The sequence below is a fragment of the Prionailurus bengalensis genome, chromosome C1 (genome assembly GCF_016509475.1).
Source record: "Prionailurus bengalensis isolate Pbe53 chromosome C1, Fcat_Pben_1.1_paternal_pri, whole genome shotgun sequence".
Lineage (NCBI taxonomy): Eukaryota > Metazoa > Chordata > Mammalia > Carnivora > Felidae > Prionailurus > Prionailurus bengalensis.
Window position 1 is genome coordinate 23,396,772 of NC_057345.1, and position 12,949 is coordinate 23,409,720.

General features: G+C 44.0%; 1 protein-coding gene across 27 annotated transcripts in view; it reads right to left on the bottom strand.

The window, feature by feature from the left end:
- PUM1 (pumilio RNA binding family member 1) overlaps positions 1–12,949 on the bottom strand; it is a 134,930-nt gene that overhangs the window by 42,171 nt on the left and 79,810 nt on the right. For 19 of the 27 annotated variants that reach the window (XM_043574312.1, XM_043574327.1, XM_043574316.1 and 16 more), the window contains 3 exons: positions 7,907–8,000; positions 5,526–5,630; positions 1,005–1,156 (listed from right to left, as the gene is read on the bottom strand). In XM_043574312.1, the coding sequence (XP_043430247.1) occupies positions 1,005–1,156; positions 5,526–5,630; positions 7,907–8,000 (351 nt within the window). The remainder of the gene's footprint in view (positions 1–1,004; positions 1,157–5,525; positions 5,631–7,906; positions 8,001–12,949) is intronic. The other 8 variants (XM_043574319.1, XM_043574328.1, XM_043574323.1 and 5 more) reach the window with 1 other exon arrangement.

The following is a 12,949-nucleotide window of genomic DNA, read 5'->3' on the forward strand; positions in this document are numbered from 1 at the left end:
GAAAACATGGGATGCCTGGGTGGCTCAGTCGGTTAAGCGTCCGACTTCGGCTCAGGTCATGATCTCGCGGTCCGTGAGTTCGAGCCCCGCGTCGGGCTCTGTGCTGACAGCTCAGAGCCTGGAGCCTGTTTCAGATTCTGTGTCTCCCTCTCTCTCTGGCCCTCCCCTGTTCATGCTCTGTGTCCCTCTGTCTCAAAAATAAATAAAAACGTTAAACTGGTGAGAACAAAAGACTGGAATACTCGGAGACATTTAAATATAGCTAGCAAATATTTCTAAAAAGCATTAAATAATATGGAAAAGTGTAAAAACTCAAAACTGTGTGGAGAGCATAACCCTGACTTTATCAGAAGTTAAATAATAAAACTAGAATGACAAATACCAAACATTAATATTGTTTTTTTCCTCACAAGAGGCATTTTTTTCTTCGAGTTTTCTAATTTACCACAATTTTCAGCAATAAACAGGTGTTTTTCTAGTAAGCTGGAGAAAATGGCCTATTCAAAACGAAAGGGCATAGTCAGTTTCTTTCCCAACTCATTAAAAAGCTCTTCTTACTCTGAGTTAAAAGGTACAATAGGGTCACAGATTTCTATCCAATTCAGCTGGCATTCTCAACAGGCAGTCCGGACAACGAGTACGTCCCCTTTGGTGGCAAGCTGCCCTCGGGCAGGCAGAACTCTGGGAATGGCGTCTAGAAGCAGACTCCGTGTGGCGGAAAGCAGTACTCGCTTTGCCACTTGCTAAGTGCGGACCCTCAACCGCACGATTCTCTACAGTCTCTTCGTGCCCAATCTCATGATCGTACCTAGTCACACAGGCCAAGAACCTGCGAATACAAGGCATTCGGTGAGCCCTGCTGAGTCTGAGCCTGAACCCAGGTAACATGCGCAGGAGGGCACTCACCCATTCACAGCATTTCTCTAGCAGGAGTATCATTACACGTTAATGATAGCCAAGGACTCAAATGCACACTTAGATGGGTAAATTCTCTTTACGCTTACCTGCTGCTGTCCTTGCTGAGCCTGTGGGGTAGTCTGCTGATTTGCAGAATTAGTTGCTGCCGCGGCGGCAGCCGCTTGCTGCTGGAAAAGACTGGCAGGGTAGACTCCCCAGGGAGTGACTCCATAATACTGGTGAGGGACCACAGCCGGGCCTAAAAATATCAAGAGAAAGGTAAGGAAGTTCAGACCAGTCAGAATCCACTCAGGGTTTCCAAAGGCTAAGTCAGGCTCAACAGATCCTACCGTAAAATATTAAGAACATATGGATTCAGGGGCACCTGGGTGGCTCAGCCAGTTAAGCATCCAACTTCGGCTCAGGTCATGATCTCAAGGTTCATGAGTTCGAGCCCCACAATGGGTTCTGTGCTCAGAGCCTGAAGCCTGCTTCAGATTCCGTCTCTCTCTCTCTCTCTCTCTCGCTGCCCCTCCCCCACTCACGCTCTATCTCCCTCTCTCAAAAAATAAACGTTAAAAAAAAATTAAAAGAAAAAAAAAACATACAGATTCATTCTAGCTGATTGTGGATTGTTTTTTAAAAAACAGAAAATGTTTTTATATTTTTATAAAAGTCTTCTAAAGCCTGTAATATACTCCGGGCCAAGAGGAAGAAGCTAATGAAGGACAAAACATTTTAAAAAGGGAGAATAACTGATCAAAGTCAGAAAGGTTGGGTTTAAGAACAGAGGAACTGGTGCTGGGTCAGGAAGAAGACAAAAAGGCCTATGCTTCCCCGAGAAAGAAAGGACACGGGATAGACAGAGACAAAGTTTGTTATTTGAAGGGAAATAAATGGAGAGTCTGTGTGCATCAAGTGAAGGAAGAGAACAAAAAATTAAGGGTACCCTGCTCTCAATGGTAAGGATGGCACCCAAGGTGACTGCCAGGGACAGGGGCCGTGCTGCTCCATTAACTCCCGAAGCAGGAAAATCCACCAGTCTCTGACAACGTGACCCAGACACGCCACTGAACCTCCACCGCTCAATTTCTAAGAGGCTTGGTTCTCCCATTCCTGTTTTGGAAGTCAGTCAACACAACTACATTCAGACACTGATATATGAAATTTTGAACCTAAGTCACCGTCGAAAAGAAACAGAAACAAAACCTTGAGTTCTTACAGACCTGCTGAGTATCCTAAACAAAACTAAGCATTCTGCTTCAATCTAAATGATCTGTTCACCTTCTCTGGGGGAGGCAACAGAGGTAACAGAGCTAGCAGACAGCAGCCTGGGTGGGGCAGGTGTCTAAACCACAGACTCCCCGAAGATGGCAGCAAGAAACACCAAAGCTGCATTGTGCCAACAAGACAAGGGCTCGGAGCCAGCTTCTCACATCTGCTGAAACACATCTCCAGTGAGAAGTTTCTTAAAGCACAGAACTTAAAATATTTGCAACCTGACTGAATAACAACAGTGCCTTAAGACAGAGTTCCAAAGAGCTATTTCAAATGTATCCATTCTGACACAGTAGCTAATCCTATAGAAACATATATTTCATTAAATCAAAATAAATTGGAACGTGTGTTTTGTTTCCCAGTTTTAAGCTTCTAAAATACAAATAAGTCAAATTACATCCCTGCCCAACATTGCTCTGACATTTCTAATTTGGTATTTTCTGTACCTGTGGGCTTAGCCAAAAAGCAGCTCTGTTTATAAGGCTGCCCACTGTGAAATATGACATCTGGGCGCAAAATAAAGATGCTGCTGCTTAGAAAAGCTAGGTTACAGTACGAGCAACTTTTTTATAATAAGCAAAAGGGTAATGAAAACCTTTTAACTCCTCAGAACCTGCATAGTCTAAAACACCATACCCAAACTCATCTGGCTAGCATTTACAAAACGGGGTGGTCTTGGACATTTACCGAAAAGAACAAAAGAAAAAACAATAGCGAGACCTTACCCATGCCTTAGTTTCCTCACCTACGAATGGCTATCATAAGGGTGAGGGTGTTGCCACATCCATGGCGAAAGGCTGGACTGCAACCTGCGATGACAGTCTCCACCAAAAGTCAACAAAACCACCTTCAGCTGTGCGCAGACTGCTGCTACCATCAACTTTCATATGATCCTCTAAGTTCTCTCAACTAGCATTTCTACTGCTGCCCCTGGTCACATGGCCTCTGGCTGCATTTAGGAAAATACCCCCAGGGTGCATCATCAATTGAGCTGGGCTCATCAGGATGCCTGCTCCAATTCCCGTGTGACGAACACCCCACACGCGGATGCAGTTTCGTAGTTTAGGTGGTTAACATCTCTGGTTCTGTGTGAAAGAGCTCAAGTCTTTTTCAGTCTGGCTTAGGGATGAATACAACGATCAAGACCCTCATCACAAACTATGATCTCAGTGAGGCCAAGCGTGTCTTTCCTAAAACTAGTTCTTTGTTTCAAATAACATATAGTAAATTAGCAAAGGAAAGAAAGTATAGAGAAGGCAACTCAAGATAGCATGGGCACTGGACACGACAGTAAAGTGCATGCAAGGACTCTGAGTTAGACCTGGTTCAAACCCCAACTGTGTGATATTTAAATAGTGTGACCTTTGAAAAAGGGAGCTCTCTGAGCCCCAAATTCCTAATCTGTAAAATCATCCTCCAACAACTCGTATGAAACAAAAGCACTCAGCACAATGTCTGGCGAATGGTTAATAAGGGATGAATAAAAATTAATGATGGTTACGTAGATCGTTCTGCTAGAAAGAGACTTGTACTACCCCAAAGGTGAGGGGGACAGAGGAACTATACTACATACATATCCACAAACACGTGCTATTTGCAACAACATGGATGGCACTGGAGGGTATTACGCTAAGTGAAATAAGGTGGTCAGAGAAAGACAGATATCACACGTTTTCACTCATGTGTGGAATTTGAGAAACTTAACAGAAGACCATAGGGGAAGGGAAGGAAAAGTAAGTTACACACAGAGAGGGAGGCAAACCATGAGAGACTCCTAAGTACAGAGAACAAACTGAGGGGTGACGGTGCTGGGAGCTCGGGGGGGTGAGGAAAATAGGCGATGGCATCGCAGAGGGCACTTGTTGAGATGAACAGGGGGTGTTGTGTGGAAATGATGAATCACGGGACTCTACTCGCGAAGCCGAGACTACACTGTGTGTTAGCTAACTTGACAATAAATGATAAAAATAAAAAATAAAATAAAATCAAGATTTGCTCCTGTCTTTCAAACACAACAAAACCACGCTAAAATGTGAATACTAAAAAAAATAAATGAATTCTATACTGTCCATTTGAGTTCATAATGGCAAACTGCACGCTAGGTAAAAAGTAGAATCTTACAATAATATTTAGTCACAATTAACATGACTTGGAGGGATTCGGAAGACGTTTACTTCGTCCTGACACTGAATCCAATCTACCATACACGTGTGGCCCCATTATGGTGCCAGCAACTGTGCTACAGAGATAAGTAACAGAAAGGCCTGCTTTTGAACGAGTTCAATCTTAAGGGGGTTTTAAAACCACTCACTCAAACATCCACCAGCAGTGAACACAAAGTAATAAGAAGTAACAGAGAAAAAAATGGGGGAGGGGGTGGTAGCAAAGGAAGGCTTTCTTCCAAAGGAAGGGGGTAACAATGCCAGCCAATGAGATTCCCAAAGAATGGGAGGAGTTTACTATAGAGGACTAAGGAAACCACAGTAGGCAAAGACACAGAGACCTAAACCAGCGTGGTGTCTGCAGCAAGCTAAAATTCATTTAGTACAGCGAGAATGTGTGGTATGAGCCAGTAAGAGCTGATCCGGAGAGGGGAAGAAAGTGGTATGCGTGTAGAGATATCTACATACAAGTCATGGCGAGAGAGATCAGATCCCTATACACAGTGGGCTCCAGTCTTCACTAATCCTCAGAATGCCGTGGCAGCTCCTTAAAAATGGTGATTCCAAGGAATAGCGCACACCACCACCACCACCACCACCACCCAGTTAGGCTGGAATAATCAGCCATGTTTAACAGCTGAGGTGTGCTGTTAGGCTGGATAAGACGGAAATCGGTGACGGGTTGCTTAATTAAAGATAACACAGCACGAGAAAAAGAAAAATCAAATCAGTGATGGGTTAAAACTGAAAGGTGCGAAGTTAAAATCGATGTTTAAGATAGTTTTCTAGAACAATCAGGGGGGTGGGGGTGGGAGAGGACATTAGCAATATGTAAGAACAGCTGCTAAAGTCTAGAGAAAGAGTATAAGGACCTGGACTATGGCAGACTACAGATAGTAGGAAGATCTAGGAAAGGGGAGGAATTCCCAAAATACCTACAAGCAAGTGGTGTCTCCATGGATCACAAATACCTATACAGGAGGCAGCTCATTAACTTGCCTTTGGATTATGCTCGAGTCTGAGGTTACAGCTAAGGAGAGCTATCCAGCCGGCAGGGAAAGAACACCGGAAACCAGGAGAGAAATCTCCACCGGAGACTTGGATTTGGGACCCAGTACAAAGAATGCATGCGGGCCAACACGACTTTTCAGCAGGGGATAAAATCCCACATGCAGCAGAACACCTCACCTAGTGTCGCCGCTGCAGCCAGTCCAGCCGTGTAGGGGTCCGTCCCCGGGGGAGCAGCGCTGATGATGTAGGGATTGGGGACAAACGCAGCGGGCGCTAAACCTGCTGAAAACACACCTGTCAGTAAAAACAAACCCGACTAAAACCGCAACCCTAGCAAATACCCACACAGTTTGGCTACTCAACTCCAGGCTGCAGGTGAGAAAAAGAAAAAAGGACAGATTGAAAGGAAAGAGGGCTCTGAAAAGATGAAATAATCCCTACACTAAAGATTAGGGTGATGTTTATCTACCGTCTTTTTTTATTTTTATTTTTTACTTTGGCTAACAATTTAAACTGTTACGCAGTTGTAAATCCAGCACAATTTCTCAGACTATTAAAATTATAACAGGCTAGGGGCGCCTGGGTGGCGCAGTCGGTTAAGCGTCCGACTTCAGCTCAGGTCACGATCTCGCAGTCCGTGAGTTCAAGCCCTGCATCGGGCCCTGGGCTGATGGCTCGGAGCCTGGAGCCTGCTTCCGATTCTGTGTCTCCCTCTCTCTCTGCCCCTCCCCCGTTCATGCTCTGTCTCTCTCTGTCCCAAAAATAAATAAACTTTGAAAAAAAAAATTAAAAAAAAAAATTATAACAGGCTAAAATAAAGCAATTTAAAAGACTTTGTCATGAGATAGAAGGAATCATTTAGTTCCATTTAAAACAATTTTCCAGGGGCCCCTGGGTGGCTCAGTTGGTTGAGTGTCTGACTTCAGCTCAGGTCATGATCTTCCAGTCGGGCTCACTGCTGTCGGCATAGAGCCTGCCCCTCCCCCACTCACGCTCTCGCTTGCTTGCTCTCTCTCAAAAATAAAGAAACGCTTATAGATAGATAGATAGATAGATAGATAGATAGATAGGTAGATAGAGGCATCTGGGTGGCTCAGTCAGTTAAGCGTCTGACTCTTGGATTTTGGTTCTGGTCATGATCTCAAGGTTTGTGACTTTGAGACCCACATCAGGCTCTGTGCTAATAGTATGGATGGAGCCTGCTTGGGGAACCTCTCTCTCCTTCTTTCTCTGCCCTTCCCCTGCTTGTGAGTTCTCTCTCTCTCTCTCTCTAGCAAAATAAATAAATAAATTTATTTATTTTAAATATTTTTATTTATTTTTGAGAGAGAGCATGAGCAGGGGGAGGGGCAGAGAGAGAGGGAGACACAGAATTCAAAGCAGGCTCCAGGCTCCGAGCTGTCAGCACAGAGCCCGACGCGGGGCTTGAACTCACAGACCGTGAGATCGTGACCTGAGCCGAAGTTGGACGCTCAACCGACTGAGCCACCCAGGCGCCCCATAAATTTTTTTTTAAAGTATTTACAAAAAGAAATAAACAAAAATAAAACAATTTCCCAGGGATGCCTAGAGCATTCCACTCTTGATTTTGGCTCAGGTCATGACCCCAGGGTCATGGTATCGAGCCCCACATCGGGCTCCACACTGAGTATGGAGCGTGCTTAAGCTAAGATTGTCTCTTTCCCTCTGTCCCTCTCCCCTACTCGTACTCTCTCTCTAAATTAAAAAAAAAAAAAAAAAATTCTGGACAGCTTTTCTCAAAGAAAAATGTATGGGTATTTATTAAGACTAGCATCTACAACTGTTAAGTTAAACCAGACCCAGGCAAAGGCCGTTACGCCTAGCCTTAAGACATTTAGGCTGGAAGCAAGTCTTTCCTTCCACAGCATACCTCAACCCATGATTTCCTTCTATTCTACCATGTCCTTTGGATGCATTAAAAAAAAAAAATTGTACATGTACTTGTTTACACATATAGCACTTTGTTTCAAAGAGACCTTAAGAAGGTCTGGGTGGGGGGGGGGAGTCTAGGCAATAAAAATATGTACATCAGAACATTAACCAATGTTACCGGAAAAGGGAAAACCTACTTTAAAAACCAGTCATTAAATGAAAATACTTTTCACGACCATCAATACACGCTGCTTGGAAAATGGCCTTATGGGTACTCCCTGCTACTTAAGAAGATGAGAAGTTGATATTTTCACAGTCTAGACGACCCTAACAAGAACAGAACTGTTGTTACGTCACGGATTTCATCCAGTCTTAACCAACAGAGTCCATGCTGGTCACAACTGTCGTTTAGGACTGACCCTGAGTCCTCCGACAGCACAGTGGAGGCAGACCACTCCCTGGACACCAGGCAAGCTTACAAGCTGAAGTCTAGAAGGCTGCCAAAAATCAAGCAGGTGGCTCAAAGACAGGCGGACAAGAGGACGAACGAGGCCATCTACTCCGAGAGCCCTGTCTGCGCTTTGTCCTACCCGGCCTACGCCACCGGGGCTCCTGGAGCGAGCGGGGGCCACGCGTAGGCACGGGAGCCGAGCCCAGGGACCTACCGATGTGAGGCTGGTGAGCCGCCGCCAGTGCGTACTGCTGCTGCTGCGCGGCCGTCAACTGCTGGACGGCGAGCGCGTTAGGTCTTTGGAACAGCTGAAGAAAGAAAAGGATGCGGTGAGGTTAGAGAAACGGTCTCGCGAGACAACTTTAAACCTTCTCTGAATAAAAACTTCGACAAGCCCTTGTTCAGGAATGGCATTTGAAACAAAAACGTTCTTGTGTTCGATTCCATTCCCACTCCGATGGTATCGTGATGCTTCAGAGTTCTACTTCCCGGGTCTTTCTTTACCTCCATTCGGTGCACCCAGTTCCCACTTCCCGGGCGAGGTGTCCCCAGAGCACAAACATACGTACAAACGACCTAATAGCCGCCAACAGGCCAAGGGTCCTGCCTGATCCCAGACACACTCACACATTAAAGCTACCACAAAACGACCCACCACACTGCCCCTCGTGCTGTTACCTCTCCTCAGGTCTTCTGAGAACCCCACAGACACTCTGAATTACTCCTCACCTACTCACATTTTGGAAAGGAAAATGAGAAGTGTTCATTTCATCCCTGGCTGCCTCTTCCCAGGGAAATGATATTTACTGGATACCTTTCTCAACTAGTGGCTTATCATAATGATGAAATCGGACAGCTGCCAACTTCTGGGAGCCCTCCAGTTTCCTATTCTTTATGTGTAGGAAATCAAACAACAGGAATACAGTGCTACTAACAAAGCTTGGATTATGAGCTCAGACCTAACACACTTCTTAAATTTTTTTTTATGTTTGTTTATTTTTCAGAGAGAGAGAGAGAGAGAGAGAGAGAGAGAGAGAAAGAGAGCGTGTATGTGTGCATGAACAGGGGAGGGGCACAGAGACAGGTAGACACAGAATCCAAAGCAGGCTCCAAGCTCCGAGCTCCGAGCTGTCAGCACAGAGCCCGGCGCGGGCCTCGAACTCACAGACCGCAAGATCGTGACCTGAGCCGAAGTCAGACACTTAACCGACCGAGCCACCCAGGCGTCCCAGACCTAGCACACTTCTTCATTCCCAAGAAAAGGAAAGGAGTACAAAGACCCTGACACCAAGAATATCCCAAAGTTCTACCTTAATACAAGGCCAATCATTCACTCATTCATTCCACAAACATCGGAGACAAATAATACCTGCTAGGCACTGTGCGAGGAACTAAGGATACAACACTGACTAAAATGGTCATACATTTCAGTACGAATAAGCACTGGTACAAAGAAAAAATTCTGGATTGCCTCGATGTGCCTCCTTCCAAGGAGTCACACTGAAAACCTTTATTCACTGAAATCAGAGTGTTTATTGAAAGTACCTCCCTACAAAGGAACTTCCCCCTAGCTACCTGCTCTTTCTATAGGAGTTTTCAACAACTCAGGTGATATCACTGGATGATATAGAACTGACACCATGGATCTTGAATAACAGATTTCCTCATAAAGAGACCTGTTTCAGACATTAAAAGATAATGTCATCCCACCAACTCAGCTTAATTATCGTCAGAATTGGACTTGTAATGTTATCTTAGGTGGTGAAGAGACTTCTATGAGTAGACAATTTTAAATAAAAAGAAAACAAAAGGGGTCCTCTGGGTGGCTCAGTTGGTTAAAGGTCTGACTTCGGCTGGTGCTCTCTCTCTCTCAAAATAAACAAACTTAAAAAAAAAAAAGGGGGGGGGGTGAATATTTTGAACATACTGACCAACTTCACCTGTTACCTCTCTTTGTAAAATATTCATCTTTCTAAAGACCAGAGTAAAATTAGCCTTTGTCTTTATAGTATGAAAGTAAATCAAAAGTAACTATGTACAGATTTCAAAAGTAATTGTTTTATTTTCAAAAGTTAAAGAAAAAAGAAATTTCATTATGATGCTGGTAAAAAGACAAGCACGAATTTAACAGGCACTGATTAAATATCAAGTCTTCAAAAGAAATACTGGAATTTATAGACCAACCTATCAAAAGACCTGATCCCTCCAGGAAGGCAGCCAATCAGTACTATCTGGTAACTGAGATCTTGTGATTTTTGCCAGGTTGTTTTTCACATGACTGTCTACCTAAGGATAGTGCCCCAGAGTATTCCTACCAACAGGAGGCACTTCACCTCAGAGGGGAAGCCAAGAGGGAGAAAACATAATAGCAAAATAGTGCAAAGTCGTTTTTCAATTTTTTACAAGGCTGTAAAAATACCTTATAGCTTCACTTAAATATCTGTGTCTTCAGTGGGTCTCTGGAATCTTCCTAGCCTCAAACCTTTTGAAATATTTAACATCTCAGGCACTGTTCATGCTAGTCTCTTCTGTCTACACTTCTCTGCCCTGCTGCAAACAAAGTCATTCATTCAAGAAACATTTTTTGAGCACCCGTTATTAGCGAGGCACCGTAACATGGGGAGCTAGGGAGATAAAGACAGTGTGCTCAGAACAGAACTCTTGAAGTTCTCTTATTAACCAAAAACAGTACTCACTGACATTCCATCTGACTTCTCCTCGCTTCATGTTTTTAACATGACATGTAACTCATTCAATGCTCATGTACCGTATCCATAAATATCCAGCATGTGTAAATACCAACCATTTCTGCATGACATTAGTTTGTGATTCTCACCACCATGCAGCCATACTTTGAGGAGGAGAAACTACCACTTGTAACTAAAAACATCCAGACCCTACAAGAGCTCCCACATACCCTGTGTTTGAGAGTTGATTGATATCTCAGTGATTATGGTGAAAAGAGAAGGAATTGTTTTCTTGAGTGCATTTTGCAGTAAACAATTAACAGAAATTATCATCTACAGCAAGCAGATTTTATTATAGCATAGATTACAGCAATTCTGGCACATTCTCTTTATGTAAATGCCCCAATATTAGCTGGAAATACAGGGTATTCAAAACAAAATTGGGTAATTGGCAAGTAATGGATTCCAAAGGATCCTGAAAAACTCATACAAATGCCATCTGCTGGGCAAACCACTGAGCTCTGTTAACATTTTCATCATTTTCAGAAAAGAAGCCAATGGTAAGTGAGAAACACAATACTGTGAGATTTGGAAAGAATGCTTGTTTTAAGGTTGGTATAATGATAAATGTGCCACTACCGATTATAATATACTTGGGTAGAATTCTTAAGTTGTTCAAGAGACTAAATGCAAGGGAAAATACATCAAGTATTTCAAGCTCATCAAGGTTCCTAGTAAGAAATATTGAAGGCATCATTTGGGAACCACAGCAGCAAGCTGATTTGACTCCCGTCTCTGTCACTACATGACCTTACAAAAGATACCCTGCAGAGTTTTTATTCCAGAAAGGGGCAGTCAGAAACACCCAGCATAGTGTTAAGTGATCAAAGATAGCTATTACTGTCATTATGTTGTTACCAATAACACTTGTTGGCATGAAAACACTGTTACTAGGTTTTCAGAATGCGGAGGAGTAATACCTCAATATCGAGCTGGTGTCTGCAAGATTATCCCTCTGCCCCTCGCAACTAAAAAGCCCTGGCTTTTGGCCAGTTTAAGGCCAAAGCCACAATGGACAGGGGATAAGAGCGGAGACTCTGGGGCCGGAAAGCCTGGATTTATAGCTCGGCGTCAACACAGACTACGCGACACAGGGCAAGAGAACCTCTCTCTGACTCACTCTCCTCTCGAACAGGGACAACGAAGACACATCTAAATCATAAGGTTGCTGCAAGTATTAAAATTAACACGTGTAACGCACTTGGAACAGTCCTTGATGTATGTTCTCTCTGACGAATGGCAAGAGCACCCCCATACAGACACCCCTTCTGTGAGGCACCTCGTACAGCTCCTCCTCCCGACAGGGCAGCCCAGGACGAGGAAAGCACAGGTCAAGACTCTTCAGAGTGAATGCAGAAGTCAAAATCCCACTGAGCTCATGAGCACCAACTGCTGTCAACAGCTCACAAAGGTGAAGAAAAACCTTTTTTGCCTTGTTGTCGAAGAATACGTTAGCATAGACTCCATGCAGAGAAAACCACGCATGCACAGAATGGGAAGGTGAGGCAAGCCCACGGGTCAAAAGGCTTTGTGTTTCCAGTACTGGATCCAGGAACGACACAGCCCAGAGCTACACACCAGGACAGAGATGTTCGCATGGCTTGTGGTCTCGTGACCTTCAGCAACTCAGCCTCGTGAGGTCTTAATTTTCTTCCCTGTAAAAACCTAATGCTTGCTCTACCCCATGGGGCGGTTGTAAGCGTTCACAGAGAAAGGAGATTCCAAACACGGAAGCTGTTACATCAACGGTGGGACTATTTCTCTTTTAAGAAAAGAGGTTTATCACGGGAGCCAGGCTGTAGTACATAAAATATGTGAAAGTCTGCTACCGTCCAAAGCTTGCAGATCAGAGCCCATTTTCAACCAGGTTATCTGAACAACAACGATGATCGACAATGACTTCTGGTTAAACAACTACATATGCTGCTGAATTTTTTAAGAAAACCTTCTTCACATTTCCTCAGCAGATGAAAAATCGGAGTCCAAAATAATCTCTAAACAAGGTGGAAAAAACAAAACGTCCTTCCACCAAGTCAGTAAGTATCTTTCGAGAAAACTCATATAAAATTTCAGCAAAGTATAAAGGCAAGCTTCAACGGTCAGCATGCCAGCGAAAGGCAGCGTTTACCAGGGACTACACACAACAATGAAAAATAGTCTTCCTCACTTGTGAACTGAAAGGAAAGCTGAGAATATTAAAGACCTGTATGAAAACTATGCACAAACTTGGCTTCAGAAGATGACATCTAATCACTATGGCACTTCTAAAAGCAATGCGTGCCAGCTTCCTCCCCCTTGCGCCTAGGGCTGTGAAGGAACAAATCTGTACTTCAAATATGATTTTCAGAGTATGGTTTCTTTGCTGAAATTCATGCTTACCAGGAAGCAAACCACAAGAGACTCTTCATGGTAGAAAACAAACTGGAGGTTGCTGGAGGGAAGGGGGTGGGGGGTGGGCTAAATGGGTGATGAGTACTAAGGAGGGCGACGTATGGAGCACTGGGTGTTCT